Below are 21,021 nucleotides of genomic sequence, written 5' to 3' on the forward strand. Positions count from 1 at the left end.
GGCCAGCTGTGGCAGTCGGGGAGGTACGGGTATGGGAAGTACTACGAGGGTGCATAACTAGTGTGCAAGGCCTGCTTAGCAAAGTAGGTATGTTCACTTGCTCGTGTTACTTTCTGTCCAGTCTGAAGAGTTGGATCTGCTAACCTGTGAACGGGCTGCTTTGCTGATAAACGTGATCTGTCACTCCTGACTGCAGGACTTGCTGGGTTTCAGTTTTTAAGTATACCTGCAGTATTTCTTTTAAAGGAACTCTATGGGTTGTTATGGTTCACAATCGATTTGTAAATCAGGTGTCTAAGATGATGTGACATGGTCATTCAGAAGTTACTACTGCTTAGGAAAGAAACAAAACATGTTCCACAACTCTCCTTTAGGTGACAAGAACCTGTAAGCTATAGACTTGTAGTTAATGCTTTTTTTTTCCTCCAGTTAATGGAGATACTTGTTTATGTTTCCTTCTACGTAAGCGATGTTCTAATTCTAAGACAAAGCCTATGTCTTGCACATCACTTCAGGGATGGTCCCTCTGTGTCTGTATGGAAACTTCCCTACCTCAGTAGGAGTCTCTGCAAACCTGAGGTTCTGTGAGAATCAGCTTGTCAGATTAGTTTTACCATGCCTCTTGCATGCCTACCAAAAAGTTCCTCAGTGGGAAATTGTACCTGATTTTAGCTTTGATTTCCTAAGGAAGTAAAACCTACTATTGTCAGTTTATCTTTTTTTTTTTTTTTTGACTGGTTTGAAAGGGAGAGGTCTGAAAGATAAGATTAAGTTCCTAATTCATGCAAATAGCATCCAGTTAGAGAGAGATTTCCTGCTAAGGGAGAAGATACACTCTTAAGTTTAACTGCATTGTTAGACATCTATGACTGGGTAGGAGAATAAAGGAGATGGTGAGAGGACCTCTTGATAAGAATGAAAAGTGCTGGGAAATGGGCTTTACAGTTTTCACAAACTGCTTGGTTTGGGTGCTGGCAGTAAATACTCTGTGCCCTTTCATCTTGGAAGCAGTTAAAGGTACTTTTTTTTTAATTTGAAAGTACTGTGAAACTCAGAGTTTAATGAGTGTGTTGAATTGAAAATACGTGCATTACTAAATTGCTATGGATATTCGATAGTTTTCTTCACATACATTTGACTTTTAAAACAGACGCGGTTTGCAGTGCTTATGACTTGTCTTCGTAATAGTAATGTTCTGTCAGTTGGATACAGACAAACCTTGGAAGAAAAGCTAGACCACTACTTAGGTTTACAGGGCCGAAAAATACCTTTAATTGACATTATTTCAGTTCAATATTACGGATACTTCATCTCTCTCTTATGAATACCTTCCATTCCACTCTAAATGTTTGCTATTTAATGTAGCATCTCTCATACTGGAATTAACAAGTTCTTTTTCTGTTTACCAGAGTTGTTTGCTATTTCTCCTCACTGGAGTATCCTGAGTATCTCCCAAGAATTTAGAAATAAAAGCTCCAAGCTAGATGGCAAAATAAATGGTTTGATTTGTTTGGAGGGGGGTTAGGGGTATGATTGTGTGACTGGTTTTTTTTTGTTTTTTTTTTTTAAAAAAAAAGTTAGTGAAGGAAAGGCAGGCTTGAAAAAGCAGAGGTGTTTAACTTTTTCACCGCAGTGAGTTTCAAAGCCTAGATGTCTCAGTCCAGGTCCTCTTTAGAACTGTAACATTGTGTGGGTTTGATCCTTTTTTTACTAGCAAACAAAACTTCTAGGTTTTTTTAATTACTGGCACTACTTAAAGACGTATGCAAATGATGATTCTTTTGTGAATGGAAGTTAAAACTGTGTATTTCTTAATACATCTAGGGATGGTCTCAGATTGTTAGAGTCCCTGTTAGAGCACCTTGAGTTTGTCTCTGTTCTAATTGACTTGAGAAAGTAAACCAGGTTCTCTTTATTTTTATTTAACTTCGCTTTTTGTAGGAGAAAATCTGCTTTGGAAATGCGAAATTACATATGTACCCCAGTGTAAAATCATGCTTATTTCATTATGAATGTGTGCTTTGTTGACGTGTTCTTCATTAGTTCTCTATGAATTCACAGGTTCTACTTAACCAAATACATAATTGGGGGGGGGGGGGGGGGGGGTTCTCTTTATTTTTATTTAACTTCGCTTTTTGTAGGAGAAAATCTGCTTTGGAAATGCGAAATTACATATGTACCCCAGTGTAAAATCATGCTTATTTCATTATGAATGTGTGCTTTGTTGACGTGTTCTTCATTAGTTCTCTATGAATTCACAGGTTCTACTTAACCAAATACATAATTGGGGGGGGGGGGGGGGGGGGGGAAGAATAGTTGTAAACATGTTTAATTGTGAACATGTTTAAGCATATAACATTTTATATAAACAATAATTAGTGTAGTACATTATATGACACTTATGGAACGAATTTAGTGTTTACATTTTTGTAAATATGCATCATCTTAGTTTTTGCTATGCAGGAAAAATATTTTTTATTTTATTTTATTTATTTTGCCTCTGCTACTTTTGGTTTCAGTTTACTTAGTGAACGTCCAGAGAGAATTCATCTTTTTTTAAACGCAGGAAATGTCTTTCTCCCTGCCCACACCAGTCTATTCATACACTGGAGGGTAAAAGCCACTAATTCTTAAAAATAGAACATGTAATTGAGGGACAAGAGGAGAGAATTCCTAAAGTATGTAGGTATATATCTCATTTCCAGTGTCAATCTTTGTTTCTGGTACTGTGAGCCAGGTCTTCGCTCCACTTTAGTTAATGAATTGATATTGATTTTTAAGCAAAGGAGGTATGTTTTACACTTTTTCTGAACTATCCAGTATATTTAAGGTAGCTATGAGTTTTATAGAGAAGCGGTATTGAAAGATTTTCTGTCATTAATCAAATTCTGATTTGTACATGGAAGGAGAGGGGTAATACATTGGCTGTCAGGGTCTGTAACAAATAGTTTAGAATATTATATTTACTTTTAAAAAAAAAAAATCTCCTCCTCCTCCCAAGAGAGTGTTGTAAGCTTTGCTAAATAGTTGGTTCCCAGAGACAACAGCAATGAGCAAATCGCATTTGAAGTGACTTTTGTCACCTTAAATACTTTGACCCTAACATTTACTGCATTAACTTCCTGTATTTACAGGCAGTGCCTGACAGCCTTGTAAGGCTGTATTGCCCATGAATGAAAGTTTGGAAAAAAGCTAGTTCATATGAATAAAAACGTGTGTAATGTATCTGGTTGGTTAGCAGAAAGTCAGCAAATACAACGTAAAGGTAATATTTTGTAATGAAGCAATGCTTCAGTAGCTATGCCAGCTGGTGAGACACTTCTTCAGGAAAATAATCTCATCGGAGAAATATAAAAAAAAGATAAAATCAAATAATGTTGAGATCCAGGATTCATGCTTGGCAATGTAACATGTGAACAAATAGCACTTTAAATTGCTATTTTTGAATAGTTCGACCTTCTTGTGGCTAGGAGTGGCAGAACTTATTAATGACAAAATAACTTACTGGTTGCAAAATTACATTATAAATTAAATATTACCATAGTGTTCTGTCTCACAAATACTCTTATGAATGAATCTCTTAAAGGAAGCATTAACTACTTCTTACTTTTAATAGGTTGAGCCTGCTTCCCTGTGTTATGCAAACTGCTGAATGGAGGAAAGGGGCGGAAGTCAGTCTTTACCGATACTCTTTCCGTTACCATCCTGCATGGTTCTTTACCTGTGTTTTACAGGGTGGTGAAGAATTAGGAGAAGCTGCAGTTGTTCTGCTGAGTGGAACTAAATGGGTGGCTTCCCTCTGGACCCTCACTTCACTGTCTTAGGTAAGAGGGGTGACCTGCTTCTTTTGAAGCAGCTTGCATTTCCTTAGAACAGAGGTATATATGTTTTAAGAGAGACTTCTAGTTAGTGAAGCAGATGTTTGGACTCATTTTCTTTTTTTTTTTTTGTAATTTGGTAGCTTGAAAAGGATATTCACAGTATATAGCTGTTCAAGACTTTTCATCAAAAAGTGTTACTGTTTGCATCCATCCAAATAGCTGTAAAAACATGCTCTATGTTCACATACTTTACCTTTGAGAATCATGCTTATCTTGTGTAGTATGTCAACAGTGGGACTGTACCAGAGGTGAATTACAGCGATGATGTTTTAGCACAAACTTGAACTGACAAGTTGGCTGCTTGATATGGAGGGTGCTATTTTTTTCCATGTTCAATCCTTGTATGACATAATTTCAAAGCTGTGGCCTAAGTAACTAAATAACACAAAATTTAAGTGTCTCAAAAACTGTAAGGTACTCAGGTACTGTAAGTATCTCAGTTTGAAACCCAATGGAAATTTGGTCTTAGCGGGCCTTGCATCAACTGATGGGATCACAAGCAGAGAGTCATGGAACCTGTATTTGGGTTTGGTGGTTGTTGCATAATTGCCTGGCAGCAATTAATCCGCATAGTTTGCTTTTCATTCTGGTGTCCTGTGGGGACCTTGGCAGGACTTCTGCTGTCTTGACCGAGGTAGAGTTTAGGAGTGAAGCTAGTTGAAGCTAGTTCTTCATCTCTCCTTCATATAGGAGACAATGCTCTTACTTCCTTTGGTGGATCCCTTTTGGGACTCGTTGGTACTTCCTTGATAATTGTTACACCAAAGAAATTGGTGAAATGAGGAGATTAGAATGACAAATAAACACCCCATCTCCCTTACCTTTAGGAGCTGTGTGCAGGGGAGGCACAAGAGCTATCTGTAACATGCTGCCAAGCTTGCATGGTGCTGAGAGATGCCAGACTTGTCCAGGCAGCCAGGCTCTGGCACTACTTGTGTACTCCTGCTCTGGTATGCTCTGTGGGACCCAGGTTGGAGCAGCTGCAGTTTAGCAGGCTTGGGGTGTTAGAGGGTGGTGGAGTGGCTCTTAAAGGAGCTGAGCTTCTAAAACGGGCTGTGGGTCAAAATGGTTCAGGAAATGCTACCATAGTTGTAGATGAGTTTTTCTTTTGCATTATGGTTAGTCACATGACCAGAGCTGATTACTTTAATGCTTAAAATATTTTCATTTTACAGTATGGTATTTTTCATTGTCTTAAAAGGTATCAAAAACTTTTACAAAACTAGATAATACTGAAGAGGTCTATCACTACTGCAGAATTTCTATTTCCAATATGATGTTTTCATCTTTCTTATTTGTATAGTCATATTCAGATAATGATTACTTTTTATTTCATAGTGAAATCTCATGTCCAAAGTCTTGGTGATTAATATTGTGGTTTAATATGTGTGTATACCCTATTTTATTTTTAGAAAGTCCAAGGTGTACTAGCGTACGCTGGCCGCAGTAGCAGCACCTAGATGTATTTCAGCTGTTGTAGCAAAACTTGCCTAGTGCGGACCATAGGAATACACACTTATAGTCCACGCAACCTGCAAGTCCCATGGGAGCTCTTAAGAGAGTGTATCACTTCTGTGAAATACTGGTATTTCTTGGTTGCAAAGGTTGAGCCCTTTATGTTGCAAGGTGGTGATAAATAATCCATTTGCATGGTTCCTATGACCTGAATATCTTATTGAAAGAAGGATGTTTGTGAATACTTGTTTTTTTTATTTGGCTAACGTTGTTATATTAGGAATGTTAGTCATGGAAGAAAATTATTCTTGTTTGAACTTATATATTTGAAATTGTGCGAGAGAATCTATGATGCTAGGTAAAATACCTACCATTTTCTTTAGGGTAGCGTGCTCAGAATTTTTTCTTCTACTCCTGTCTTGTGACAGTTTTTGCAAAAAAAAAAAAAGTGGAAAACATTGTTTAAGCACCTGATAAAGGTAACTTCACGATGTCTTTCATCAGGCCAGACATGAGAGTTGCAAAGTATTTTTTGTAATTTATAATTCATTTCTTAAATGTTTTGCGGTTCTATACGGTACGGTTTGGTTAATTCAGTAGCTTACCGTCTTTGTTAATGTCATTCAGTGTGCCTTGAAGTCTGTTTTTCTTATTGAAAATGTGTGACATAATTGTAGAAAAGCAGCTCTTTTGGCTCTGGTCATGTGACAAATCAAGATTTTGTTATGTTGAGTGGAAGCAATAGTTAGCCATGCTTTTAGTCACATTTGCCATTTGCATTTTTTTTTTTTTAGGCGGATGTGGCTTAATGCTAATTAATAAGTATACTAAGGGTGAATGTTGAAGCACATCTGACTTCATGAAATTATTTTCATTCCTTTTAGACAAGCATTACAGATTCCGTATTTCATTTTGTTGTTGTTCATGTAGCCTTTGAGCAAATTTTTTTTGTAGACTGCTGAACTCCTGCTCTGCCTTGGTGGTAGCTGGTGGGGGGAGATTGAGGAAAGAGAGCTCTAAGTCCAGGAGCTTCAGTTTTATGCTGTTGGAATTACTTGCTCTTCTACTGCTAGCTACATGTTATTAAGCAAATCCCCTGCCTCTATGTCCTCCACTGTGGTCTTGTTTCTTCTGTAAATTGTACTGTCTTAAACTACATAGCTTCAATTATGTTGGGAACCTTTGTTTTCTTTTCTCCTATTGCTGGGCAATAATCATAAGATAGATGTATTTGTGATACTTTTTCATGGTGTACTTTATGCTGTGCTCGTACTCTGCACACTGAAAGTTGGTGCTTTTGTACCTTAGAAGAGAGTGAGTGAATTTTATATAGATGACATTGTTCTGTGTGTGTACGTCAATAAACATATACATTGAGTTTAAGCTCGAAGTCCTGTGTACAAGATGTGAAAATATTGGTCATGTGTGTCAGAATACTTTTAACTGAGTTTGCCTAATGGCATCACAGTGAATGAAGAATTATTTTTTTAATAGAATATAAGATAGATATTCTGGATTTCTGCTGTTGGTATGGAGTGGAAGTGCCACCTCCGAACAAAAAATCATTAGTTACTGTCTCTTATTGTTCAGACAAATTTATTCTTTTTTTTCCTTCTGAATGGTAGTAAAGTTTTAACACAGTTGCATAACATTAACTCATTAGTCCTAATTGTACATAAATCCACATAATTATCATAATTGTTTGTTGAAATAGCAATCCTGTTTCAAGAAACAGGTAGCGTGCCCTATTTAACTTTTTTCTTTAAATACAAAAAATTGTGTACAAACTGTTAGTGCTGTAGAGCTTTACTGGCACGACTGTGTCAGTCCAGGATCACCCCATTTCACATCCCTGATAAAGAATTGGGCCTTTGGTACTGTATGGGTTCTCTGTGGTTTGACATCTTTTAAGACAACCTGAATGTACTCTTAAGGCAACTAGATCAGGGTTTCCTTCGTGGGAACTCTGATCTATTTTGGACATCAACCTAAATCAGCTGCATTGGATTTGTTTGTTCTTAATAGAGTTTTAGAACCAAGAAATTAAGTATTAAATCTTCACAGTACTGAAAATGTGATACACTCTGTCAAATGAGTAACTTTTTGCAAAGTAATTACTAGATTTCTTTAGTTATATGCCTATATGCCTCTTTCTGTCACTTTTTTCCCCTGAAATTGGTTGTGCTTTTAGGTGTCTGTTGAAAATGTTTGGAGTATGTTTTAGTCATGCATCCCTTGTTAATTATGGCTTCCCTGAAAATGAACAGTTTCTAGAAAAGCTTGTCAAACTCCAGCAGTTTTGTGCAGCCAAGACAAAGATGTGGTTCTATCAGTGACTTCTTTTGAGTGTTGTTTTTTTTTTCTTATTATAAATACCAATTCTTTTTTTTTTTTTTTTTAAAAAGGAGGGAGGGAGGAGAAACCTTGCCAGAATCTTCCAGAGGAAGGAAATGGATATTTGTAATGAACTGGATGAATGGAATTGTAAAACTCTCTTGCATCACTAGAGAGGAAAAAATAGGGAACACTGTGTGTATGGACTTTCTGCTTTTGTAGTTTTCCTAACATACTAAGTATTTTCTGTTGTGGTTTTTATGGGAAGTATGATTTAGTTTGGGAAGTCATATGATTTAGTTTTAGGTAGTCCTGCAAGAAGCAGGGAGTTGGGCTCGATGATCCTTATGGGTCCTTTCTAACTTGAGACATTCTATGATTCTATTCTATGATTCTAAGTATATGTTTCCTTTAGTTGCAAACTTGTGACTAACTGAATGGCCATTCTTGAATGTATTGTTTTGAAGTTGCATTGAGTTTCAGATTGGTATGGAGCGTAGTGCAAAAACTGAAATGTAATGTTTTGCATTATAGGTACAAGAACTGTAGAAGTCCACTTTAGAATTTGAAAGAACAAATTTCTGCAGCTCTGGAAAGATATGGTATGTTTATGTTTTCACTTACATTGTGTGTATAATAATCATAATAACAAGTATTTATACTTTTGTTCTCTGAATTAAAAAAAAAAAAGTTGAAAATAAATTCGGGAAGAAACACACATGATCATTTTTCCCATATTTTTTTGACTGTGATGTCTATTACTTAGACATAGTTCTTTAGAAAACTGAGTTACTTGGTTTCTCTTGGAGAACATAAATACTGATGATACAATATTGATGAATTCCCTTTTAATTTGTTTTACAAGCTCGGCATCATGCTGCTACCATCCATCTATTTCTCCATGGATTGGATAAGAATCAGTGCTGCTTCTGAAAGTGTTTTTTTTTTTTTTTTTCTTCCTTGCTGCTGAGCTTGTTTATAGTGAGGCTTATACAGTTTTTAGGTATGACTTGCAAAGTAAGTTCAGAACTACTAGAAAACTTAAGCAAACATCATTTTAAGTCAGATTTGCAGATTGGAATGTTAGGAAATACAGAAATGTAACCTTTAGTAGCAGTGCTAACGTGAGCCCATGGCACATGGTATCTCTTTTTGTCTGGGCTCTTAAGTGTCCAGCCAGCTTAAAAATATGTACATGCATTACAGCAAGGTTGGAACCTTAACTTGTCGTTATTTTAATTTCCATTTTCTAACTTTATTCTGGTGTAGTCCAGTGGAGAAACCTGGTAGTATGGAATAACTGCACCACTCTGTAGTGTCCCTTAAGTTCTGCAACTTGGTACATAGTGAATTTTTGAAACTTTTTGCATTGCTGCATTCAGAAAAACATTTATTGTTTAAGTTCATTTTTCTACCGTATTAAATAGGTCTGTTAATGCATATATAAAATTGTATGTAGTTACTTCAACAACTACTTCTAAGCTATGTGTGTACTTTCTTTTTTAACCACTGAAGATGTGGGGAAGAACTCAGTAACTGCTGATAAAAGTTTTATACCCTGTGTGTTTATGTCAGATTTTTCTTTTGAAGATACTTAACATAAGAACATATTTAAAGTTTTGAAATCTCAACCTTGGGTGTCTTTCGGTTTTTTTTCTTTTAAGTTCAGTTTCGTAGGAAGCTACAGACAGGAGCTAAAATGATTAATTTGAAGCTGAAACTTTAAATATAGTGTGTGCTAATGAAAAAACTGGAAATCTCTTAAAAAGCCATGTCACATTATCACAATCCAGATGTTCCTGAGAGGATTGTATAGGTTGGTCCTTTACTCTAGCAGGCATCTGGCAGGTAGTGTATATTTATTTTTGCACCCACAGCACCACTGGGACCACCCACCTGCTTCTTGCTCTCCAGTTTCAATACCAGTTGTGTGTACGATGGCTTTTCTTCAAACCTAAACTGTTATTTCTTTATTGCCGTTATTTCTGCTGGCTGCTTTTTTCTGAATGTTTTAACTGCTTGCCACTGTATGTATGCGTAGAGTCTTTGTAATGGTATGCGCTTCATAAATTGATGAACAAGAATTCCCCTCTAATCCCCCACAACTTGAGTAATGAATACTAATGGAACATCACAAAAGCTGACTATTATGCTACAGACTTTCATGATTGCTTGGTCTTGATATGAACTGTATATAAACAAACATGCTGGTGACACTGGAGAATTGGTGAACAGAAAGGTACTTTACATGGAAGGCTGCATGGAAGATGGGTGGCAAAAGAAAGCAAAATAACAAAGCATAAGCGAAAGGACAGATGGAATAAAAGTTTGAATATTAAAGCTGAAGTGAAGCTAAACTTACCTGTTTGGAAAATAATGTGATACCTAGCCAGTAAAAGGAGAGCTACTAAAAGAAATTTAAATGATGACTGGATTTCACCTCCCGATGTAGCAGGGGCTTTCCATTCATAACTGTATATCATTTTGGAGGGAGCCTGAAGTAGCAGGCATAACTGAGATAAAAAAAAAGGTTCTGCTGCAAAAAATAGTGTAGTGGAAGAAAAATCAGCTATGGTCTAAGCAAAAAATGCAGAAGCTAAAGAGAATTTCAGGTCTTTCCCTCTTTTACAAAGGTAAATAAAGTGTATCTATGATCTTACTGAAATATCAAACCAAAAACAAATGCTGAAGGGAAAATCTAGTGTCCAGAGTTGCAGAGGCAGTTGTAGAAAATCAGAAAAATGCACAGGCCTTTAGCTTTGGGGCGGGGGGAAGGAATGGGACCAAGCACTAGACCTTTTTCTGTTACTATGTGATTTGTGGTGTATTGACATCAAGGCAAAGTAAGTACACAGATATTATAGGATGAAGTTTTTATATAAATCTGTAGTTGATCTCTGTATATTGAGATGCACCAAATTCTACCTTTATTAAACTCAGTTACTTGTGTTTTTACTGAAGTGTAAATTCCAGAATGGCACCAGCTTTAATTTGAAGATAGTAGCAAATTCAGATCCCCATCCCAAGTAATTTATTCATGTGTTAATTGTCCTCACTATCCTGCATGCTTGTGTTCCTACTCTAATTTGAATGTCAACCTTCAGTTTCTAGTTATGTGGGGGGGTTATATGCTTTCGTTTAATTGGAGGATCTTTTTTATGTATTCTTTCTGTGCTATGAGAGGACTTCGTTTCTTCCAGTATCCATATTGATTAGCTTGATTAACTTTGAACTCTCCATTATCTAATCACAAGGCACTTTCTCCTATCTTCATGCTCTCTTTGTGGCTCTTTTCTGCTACTTCTGGAACACTTCTGAAGAATATTCAGTAACTGGAGAACTGGGCTCAAGTTTTGAACATGTCTGAAGTACTTTGTGCAGATGAACAGACACCTTTCCAGGAACCCTTAATGAGTTGTATCTGTTCTTCTAGCTGTAGTACTGGTGGCATGTGTGTGTATGCTCATCAGTTGTGACTGCCTTTAGGTTTAGTCACTTTAAGTTGGCATTTTCCAGGATAGAACTGAATTCGTTTGGTCTTCTAACTATGTGGTTTTGTATTTGTTGTTATTGGTCGAATGGTTTGGTTTACCAGGCAGTGGGAAAAAATTCGTATAGATGCCTTATTACTGGTTTTTTTTGCAGCTCCATTAGGATTTATGTATTCAGGTTTTATTAGTGGCTGTTTAATTTTGTTTTAGGATAATTTGACCTGCTGTTAGTTGCATGAAGAAAACTTCTATAATCTTACATCTTTTCATGTTTTCAGTGTTGGAAGCAGCATGCAGGCAACAAAAGCAATTGATGTTTCCAACCTTATCAGGAAATTAGAAGTCTCAAGCACACCTTTTTTTTTTTTTTTTTTTTTCTCCCCCCTGCAAATGACAGTTAAGATTGAACTTAGGGGTTTGGTGAATATTCTACAATTTCCTCCAGGCCACGTGATGAATCAGTCTCAAGTTATAAAAGGCCAGTTTGCCTATTAGTTGGCAGTTCCTTTTTTGTAGTTGTAAGCTAGCTAGGGTAGTTGTGAGGGCACCTTTTACCGTATAGATGATGACTGTCTGTTTCATCACGGTACTCAAAGTTATTCTGGAAATGTATCAAATTTGAGAAGAGCATTCATTCTTGGGGGATTTGGAGGGATTCTTCAGGAAACGTACAAAAGTTGTCTTTAGTTGTATCTTGAGAGATTTTTAATTAAGCAACTCAAATTCCGGCACTCGGAGGTAAGGAAGGTCATGGTACTTCTTTTGTACAGGGGAATCACTCCCATTTTCATTAGATCATCTGTCAAAAAGAGAATCTTAAAAAAATTTGGATCAAGGATTGCTTGGGTGAAAACTTAAATTCTTTTATAAAGGAAACTTAAATGCTTAAAAATGCCACCTCCCAGGCATTCGGTAAGGTCAGTAAGAAGTCATAGTTTAAATAAAAAAAGTGTTCCTTCACTCAAGGATTTTCCTAGACCTCAGATACTGGGTGTCAGCTGGCAGATAGCTGTGCTGTCACAGAAACTGAACACCTGTATATCAAATAATATAGGGAAAGTAATAGGTATAGGAAATCCATATACGTGACAACTTTCAATTAAATGATTTGTAGCTGGAAGTTTTTTGGCTTTATTTTTGATTGCTGACAAATAGATACTTACGTTCTCCATGGTGTGGCTTTAGGTTATGTGTTTTGGAACTGGGGGCCTCTTCTTGGCTCATGTTTGTGATTCCAGACTTTCAAGATTAAATGAAATGTGCAAAGAGAAGATCTCATCAGGCTATGTAACAAAGTTGTTTTTTAGCCCCTTTTTATGCACTTGAACTTGGTTTCTGACTTCTTGTTCTTTCACAGATTTATTATTTATTTCCTCCCTCTTTTTCAGTTGATAGGAACATTCTTTTCAGAAAATCTGCACTTCTGTCACCTTGGAGAAAAGGGTGTAGTCTCAAACTGCTGCATAAACATCATTTATCCTGTTTCGTCTTGATGAGTGCTACTCCATGCCATAGAGGGTTCTTCAGATACATGGTTTGAAGGCATGGATCTTGTGTATTGTCTTGCTAATTATAACAGGGGTTGCTGCAGTCCTGGTTGAATCTACCTCTTGTAAATAGTCACTAGGCAGATGTAGATGTGTGTGTACTGGAGCCTGCCCAGTCCCAAAGAGCCTCTAGCAGCCATCTCGGGTTTCTCAGACATATTCTACAGGCACAAACTGCGTTTGATACTTTCAGCTGCTCTGTGTGTCTGTGAAAGCCTAAGCTGTGAGCCATGCTAATCATGACAGTGAAGACTGGAGGAGAAATCTGTTTGAGTAACTCTGCTCTAAGAATAAATATTTGTTCTGGGGCTGCTGTTGCAGGGTCCTACCTTCTAGAAGATAAGTTATATCCAGAGATATTTTGTAAGGGAATTCCTGTGACAGAAAAGCAGTTGGTTTAGGTCAGTTTCCTATTCTTCATAATCCCCTTTTCCAAGATGTTAGCCTGTTCATCAGTGTGGTTTCTCTTTCCTCATCAAGTACTGTCCTTTGACTCTCTTACCATTTTTTTTCCTGCCTTGTTTGGATCCCGTAGTCAAAATGTCCTTTGTTCAAACTAAATTCAGAATAAGGGATCTTTGATGGCAGTCTCCTTCACCACCCACCCCATGTTTCAACATGCTGGACTCTGCCAGCAGACAGTACTCTGCTGATGCATGAATGAGTAAGGTTTTAGAAAAATGAATTCTTTCATCTGTGCTAGGAAATCCTTGCCAATCGTATTCTGTCCTACAAGAGTGGCAGCAAGGATAGGTGGGGAAGGTAGGATGAGAAGGAGATAGAAGGGAAAATGATTCATTAAGATTTCTTGCATATGGATTGTTGAAAAGTAGCATGAGATTTTTAGACCCCAGTACAGTAAATCTAGTCTTAAGGTATCTTGTACCAGATTAGAAATGCTGCAACTACCAGATCAAAGCTCTGATCCACGATAAATTCAATTTGTAGATAAAAATTTCACTACAAAACTTAGATGAGTTAACTTCAGCTTGGTGAGATTCATGCCAGTTCAGATACTGCCTCTCTTCACAGAGCTGCTGTAGATACTATGTTTGGTGGTGTGGTAAATCTGACTAACAGAGTTGGATCTGTGTCAGGCCTGGGCACAAACTTGTCTTGGCCATGATTGTGGAGCTGCCACCTCAGTGCATATTCTTTAACATTCCAAAATCTGATGGTTTTTGAATCCAGCACCAACACTTCATGTGTTCCTTCACTGTTCACAATTGTGTTCATGACTTCTCCCATATGAAACAGCCTCAGGAAAACTCTGTTTTACCAAGGCTGCTGTCAGCCTGTTGTTCTAACATGCTTCCATTTGAATGGAAGACTACTGTGATTAGCTTTTGCCCGTGATCTGGGTGATACAGGACACAAGTCTGGGTAGGGAGTGATTGATTTGGTGTGCTCCAGAACGTGAGCTGGTACTTCCAGCAGTCAGACAGAATGCGGGTTTCCCAACCAAGAAGGCATTAAAGATTACAGCACTGTCCTCTTTGACCAGTATACCAAAAGTTAATTGCGCAAAGAGCTAGAAGGGGTTTTAATTTCTAAATGCATTTTTACAGAGCCATTTCACATCAGTTCAGAAAGCAGCAAGAATTTAGATTTAACTTTAGAAGAAAGCACTGCCTCAGAATAGGCATCTGTTTCGTTAAAGCTAAGGGTTGCCTGAAAGTGGACATTGTCAGGTCATAAACAATCAGAATGCCATAAGCAGCGATTTAAGGCTTCTTAGTTTTGCATCAGCATCTTGGTTTTTGCTGTTTGCTTTTCTGTACAGCTGATGGTCAGCAAACATTAATTTGAAAATCTTTACCCTGTTTGTCATTTAATGTTGACAGATGAGGAACCTTTCCAACTGACTTTTATTCATTGTACTGTTTTCCTGGCGTTGATTCAGTTAAACTTTGACAATTTACACATGTAAAACATGGGTACTAGAGAACCTCTGTTTTGTTTCAGAGGTTTTCGGTAGCCTGCTTCTTTTTTACTTTCCTTATGTCAACTGCACTTGTGTTTAGATGAGAAGATTCAAATGTTACTGATGTTAAAATAATTAAATGGCACTTTTCCTACCTCAAGGAATGTACCCGATAAAACTAATAAGCATCATTCCGAAACTAATACAAATTTCGTTCCGTTGCAGAGTTTGTAACAGAATGGCAAATTGTAGTAGAATGGCAAAAGTCAGCAGCTTTTCTGACAAACTTTAGAAAATCATGGGCCTTGCTTACTGATCAGTGATTTCATATCTCTGACAAAAGTCAACAAATACAAATTAGCATTGAGAATACTTGACTGCTCATCAAACCGAAGACCTTACTGAAAGACTCTTGTAATAGGTTGGACTGCAGCACAAAAGCTTTCTTTACTGAAACATTTAAAGTTGTCTGATGTGCTCTCTTAGTATTTGCACCAGATTGTTATGACTGCGGGTGTTGCAGAGAGCTGCGGGTGTGCCCTCAATAGCTCACTAGCCTTTGTGCACCTTGCTTCTGTATGAGGCTTCTGCTGCATGGCAACCTACAAATGTGGGGTTTCATCTGGGTTAGAGCCACAGGAGTAAACTTCTCGGATACTGTACAGAGGTCTGTGTTCATAGCTACTGGCTGTTTAGAGAAAGTAAGATAACTTTTTATTTACTAAATACAGTGATAACATTTCGATTTTAATCAAAACTTTATATTAACCGAAAGTGAATAATGCTGTTTGTGATCTGACTCTCCATCAGAGGCCTTTTTTCTCTGCAGTCTTTGTCCAGTGCACCTAGGAGCTTGGGTGGGAAAGAGAATGGGGTGAATTGAGTGTTGAAGGTTATGTTTGGGAATATTTTATCAGTTAACTTTAGTTTAGAGTAGATAATAGCAATAGGTAAGAGACTAACTGGTTCCTTTTCAGCCATGGAAGTAATCAGCTGGGGTGGTCCCAGGGCGCTCTGGGCACGAGTATTGCTGAGTGATCATTGGCTGCCACCTGCGTGACAAAGTAAAGGACCAACCCTTCAATTTATACGGTGGAGCCAGATCACGGGAAACAGTTGACAGGTAAAATACACTTTTGAAAATTTAAGGGAGAGGAGAGAGTACATGTGGCGTAAATGGAGCAAAGAACTTAAAAGATTGGCCACAGATAGCAAAGGTTGTTCCTCTGAAACTTTTACATAACTTTAGCTTACTTTTTTTTGGGGAGAGGCACACAGCAAAGCGCAAGTTACACGTTGCTCCCGTGGGAACACAGAGCCTTGTTAGGAGTCAGTATTAATTGAGTTGTAGTAGGGAAACAACTAATGGAATTTTTTTGTAGTTAGAAATTACAGTTCACATTTACGCACATGCTTCCAAATCTTTGAATGCTTGTTGTCTTGATGTTGGGTGCTTTCCACTGGTCCAAGAGATGGGGTTTTGTTTTGTTTTTTTAGAGAAGCTAAAAATAAGTTGATGAATTTTGAAGTTCACCAGTTGAGTGTACTGTAGTGAGTTACTCTAGAAGTCTTAGAATGCCATTCAAAAGTGAACTAATTTTTGTGCAGTAGGTCTTAATCCCACAGATAATGCTTAGCATCAATATTTTTCTTCTGTTTTATGGTTTTTATTTAGTGGACTGGCTGAAAATAATTTGTAAGGACTTTTAACTAAATTATTTTTACTTATTTAGAGTTGTTAAGCTTATGCTTAGCCCAGCGTGACACAGGACTGGTGTGAAAACTCGTTTTTAATCAGTGACTCAAAATTGTGATCACCCTGATGTCACCGAATGGCCACAGCTTGTAAAAGGTAAGCATAAAGTGTATCGTGTTGCTTCTCAGGATCATTTTTAGTATAATGGTTATTTTAGAAGTATTTCAGTTGCATGGCTTGAAGTTAGTTTTATGAATAGTATTAAGGTATCTTGTTTGTTTAAGATAAGTTAGCTGGCAAAGTTGACTTATCCTCTTGCTTAGAGTGATTTCAAAGTTCACTTAGCTTGTCCCTGCCTGCTTTTTAAAATACGAGCACTGTGGTGCTCCAGGTTATCTCTCTTAAGAACAATGCTATCACTTGAAAGTGTCTGGTGGTTTTTACTGTCTATACTTAAATTCTGTATAAATTGTTTAGCATACTTATTTAAGCAATTTGTTCAGTTTTTTTAAAGTATTTGTCCAGGAGGCTTGATGATGTTAAAATTTGTAGGCTTGCATACCTTTACTTTTCTCTCCTCAGGAGGTACAGTGGAGGTAAAAGGAGTGGCTTGCAGAATGGAGAAGTTGCTGCCTGTGTTATTGGAAGTGAGCCACCATTTGAATGTGCTAGCTCATACTGCAGTATTCAGATTAGTTGGTGTCTTGTGATCAGTATCTACGATCTAATTCAAAGCTGAAATTTATAAGAGCATTTGCTCTGAGATTTTCTCTGAACAGAACTCTTGTTTCAGATTTTAAGCATGGTGAAAGGGCATCTTGCCATACTATATAGTTGTTTTTCAGTACTATTGCCTGCTCAGAGGAATAACAAGGTATCTTGTTTGTATACGATTGGGTATTGCAGAATAAATAGCTTCTCAACAAACAACTACAACTCCTGTAATTAGATTGATCTTCCACATTGTTTTAATGAGTACTGAAAACTCACTTTATTTGGTGCTTACATTGTCATTTGAGACCTTTTAAAATCTGGTTAATAAGTGCATTCATAGTTCTGCAAATCATAGTTATGGTAGGTCTGCTCATGTTATAGAAAACAATGAGCTGAAGGAATTTGATCCGTTTTCTGTAGAATGATTTACCTTAGAGGACCAAACCTTTTTTGACTCAGCCAGGTTTTGGGTTTTTTTGAACTTTCCTGAAACTTTGTCTTCTCTTGTATTGTTTGTCTTATAGAAGAAACCTTTTTTGCACAATAGCATGTACTGAACTGCACTGTCTGTTCAAAGCCCAGATAAAACTCACAGAAATGATAAGGATAGGAAAAGATTTTGGATATACTGATAGCTGTGTTTACGTTTCTGTACTGCAAATCACCAGGCTACCTTTTTTACATGCTAAGTTTAGATGCCAATCCACTCTTTTTCTGTAATTTTTCATACTGCTGTGGCTTCATTGTGTTGTATTTCCTACGACTAAAACAAAGATAGCAACCACCTCAAACTTCCAAGCTCTTTGCTATCAGTTTCTGAAGTCCTGGATGTGAATAGAGGAGCTAGCCACTGCTCTCTTTCCACTGCTCCTCAGGTTATATGGCTTCTAGCACTTATATGCTTAGGTGAGTAATTAGAAAAAAAAAAAATTAATTGAGGTTCTTTTCTCTCTGCTAAGTATTTAGTGACTTGTGTTGGTCACTGGAGTTTAAGGGAAATGAAATGAAATTTTGATTTGTTTTGCTGTTGAGCATTATTTTTGTCAGCAACTATCTCGTCAGTCCTGAACTTTAATGAGTAAGGGAAACATCATTTGGAGGGAATAAGTAGAGACCAAATTTTGAGATTGGCCAGTTTTTATGTTGTTTTCCAGTTAGAGGGTATTTGCATTTTAAGCATGAGTATAAAGTTAGTTGGATAGTAAGTTCAGAACTCCATCCCTAGTGTCCGTTGAATTTTATAATTTAGTGGAATATAAACAAACAACTTCCTGTGTTCTGCATCATCTGTCACTGCATAGTATCCAGCTAGCCTAGGAATTTTAAGTTGTCTGCCAGAAATGCTTTCTAGGCACTGGGTCTGTTAATGTAGTACAGTTTGGTAAAATCCAGAAAGTTGCTAAGATCCGGTATGTCAGTAAAGGAACTAAGGTTTTAGTAGAGAATTCAGAAAACAGTCCAGGCTTTAATAGGAGGGACCATCCAGTAAGGTAGCACAATGAAACATAGGAAAAAAGGAAATGTTTTGGGCTACAGGTCATTTCCAATGGCATTTAGAATAGTGTAGATAGTCATATAGTAAATAGAGAAATTCAGAAATTCCATTCCTACAAACAGATTTTTCTGGCAAAGCCTGCTTAGCTATGCTAACTGAAGTCCCCTAGCAAACTCCGTTGAAACCTACAAAGTGAGTTCTATTTGCAGATTTTAGTTCACTTCTGTTTTGAGAAAGCTCTATCATGAAAGGCATTTTTGTTCATGTAAGCTACAGAGTTTCACTGTAATGGCTGTGCTCTATTTCCACTCTTCACGCAATGTATCCAGCGTGGCAGTTCTCATCAACTGTACCAAAATCTATACCCGAGTGAAGGATATGATTTCAAGGCAGCTTAAGGTGATTGAAGTCAAAACTGGGGCATTTGTACTGCCTTGTCTCCTGGCTCATCCAGCTACCAACTCTCATCTGGCTACACACTCACTGGGTAGGGGGAAGTCCTGAAGGGACGACAAAAATAATCTGTCTGGAAAAAAAAAAAAGAGAAATGTTAACGTCTTGAATCAGTGCTGGCATAAGGAAGAAGATGGGAATACGGAGGAGCTAAATAGCTATAATTTAGCCTACTTAAGTTAATATGGAACTATACCCCTTGAATAACTCTGTAAATTAAGTCGAGGGGGTTGGCAAGCTGAACACAGGTGCTGCTTGTGTGTACAAAAATGCCAGGCCTAATTCTGAATATTACTGGCTGACCTGTTGGCTGGAAGGAAGAAACAGAAAGCTGCCTGTGAGATTATGTCCATAAATTCATGTAGAAAGAGACATGAAATTTGTTTTGAGATTCTGTTGAGACCTGCTTCTGAGCTGCTGCTTCGTAGAGTCCAGCTGTGCAGAGAATCTGTTTGTAACAGTTGATCACTGATAAACTTTAAGTATACATTTTGGTTACAGAAGTGGTTATGAAGAATTAGCCCAGAACTGGTGCACTATGCAATCTGAATACGGAAGTACTGCCTGCAGAACTCTCCTCTAATGGCTGCTGTTGCGTAAGCTGTGGGGAAAAAGTTCTGTCCTCCTTAAAGAAATTTCATTTAATTACATTGTCAGGTTTTATGTTACAAACTGTCTTCTAGAATTTGGTCAAACAAATTAAATGTGCAAGTCCATAAAAGTTGATGCTTTTAGTGGCAATAATATGTTATCATCACTTTCCACCTTTCCTAACTCTTCATATTGTAATGACTTAAAATAACAAACAATGCTTAAGTTTTTGTATCTGTATTTGCAGATCACCAGGCGAACCTCACTCTGAAAACATTGAAACTAGCCGAATGTAAGTAAAAGAGTGGATGAGTTCAGTATATCTTGTTTAAAAATGTTTTGAACATATGTAACAGTTACTCTTGTGCCTGCTTTTAAAAAAAAAAAAGACAAAAGCTGACTAAAACTGTGGAATTACCTTAGAAAATTCCAAGTTAATATTTTGCTATGGAAAAATAATTTTAAGCCTCTGTAGAAACTGTGATGATTTTTCTTTTTGTCTTTTTTTTTTTTTGAGGGTGAATGGGTTGAAGGAAAAGTTCAGAGGTTTAATTTAACGTGAACCAGTAGATGGTAGCATAATACAGTGTCAGAAATCTTCAGGCCTATATTCAGACTTGACAGTAGGGGTGTAATTTCTACCTGCTATTCACTAACATCTTGCATGGGTTTGAAGACACTTCGGTACTAAGGCACAATACCTGCTCATATCTGTTGTAGTAGATGGATTGCTGAACTAAGAAGAAAAAAAAAAAAGGTCTGACTTAATTTGGAAATTTATATACTAGTTACTTCTAGAAACAGAAAACTAGCTTTCTTTCACTAAGCAGTGTTCATGTAGCATCTTGCTCACAGTTCTGAACCTTGTTTTGGTCTGTCTTCATTAGCCTAGAAGCCAAGATTAACTAGAAGTAAGATTGTGATAGGCTGAAATGTTCATTTCAATTTCAAATTCAAAAGGATTGCAGGAATGAGGGGACCATTTTAAAAAAAGAAGAAAGTTATTTGAGATTTTATTCTTCTGTGAGTTAGCAAACAAAGATTCTTTTCTAGCTATTCAAACCATCCTGTCATAGAACTCAAATAGGGAAACCACAAACTCTGCTTTTCTGGCTTATAGCACAAGTTCCAAAATAATAGAGGGAGTGTAGCCCAGTGGTTAGGGTACTGTCTGAGGCTTCAAAAGATCTGGGTTCGTTTCTCTTCTGCCACAAACTACTTCTCTGACCTTAAACTGTCTCCTCCACACCCTTCCCCCAAGTGGTCTAGCATTTTATGCGCTGTGGGCTGAATGCCAGTTTCAGGATGTTTTGCAGGCTAGGGATGTAGTGTGAATTGCTCAAGGACTTCTCTGCTGTAGCTGTCCAATGTGGGGAGGAGCAAAGCTGAGGTGAGCCCCTCCACATTGGAGTGCATACCTAACCTTAAAAGTGATGAGAA

General features: G+C 37.3%; 1 protein-coding gene across 1 annotated transcript in view; it reads left to right on the forward strand.

Moving 5' to 3' along the window:
• The first annotated feature begins 3,731 nt into the window (after window positions 1-3,731).
• The window catches only part of UBE3A (ubiquitin protein ligase E3A), a 49,172-nt gene continuing 31,882 nt past the window's right edge, over window positions 3,732-21,021 (forward strand). Inside the window, exons 1-4 of the mRNA XM_009584321.1 lie at window positions 3,732-3,824; window positions 8,205-8,272; window positions 16,366-16,484; window positions 19,829-19,873. Of these exons, the coding sequence (XP_009582616.1) occupies window positions 16,465-16,484; window positions 19,829-19,873 (65 nt within the window). The 5' untranslated portion in view covers window positions 3,732-3,824; window positions 8,205-8,272; window positions 16,366-16,464. The remainder of the gene's footprint in view (window positions 3,825-8,204; window positions 8,273-16,365; window positions 16,485-19,828; window positions 19,874-21,021) is intronic.

The sequence above is a fragment of the Fulmarus glacialis genome, unplaced genomic scaffold (genome assembly GCF_000690835.1).
Source record: "Fulmarus glacialis isolate BGI_N327 unplaced genomic scaffold, ASM69083v1 scaffold27118, whole genome shotgun sequence".
Lineage (NCBI taxonomy): Eukaryota > Metazoa > Chordata > Aves > Procellariiformes > Procellariidae > Fulmarus > Fulmarus glacialis.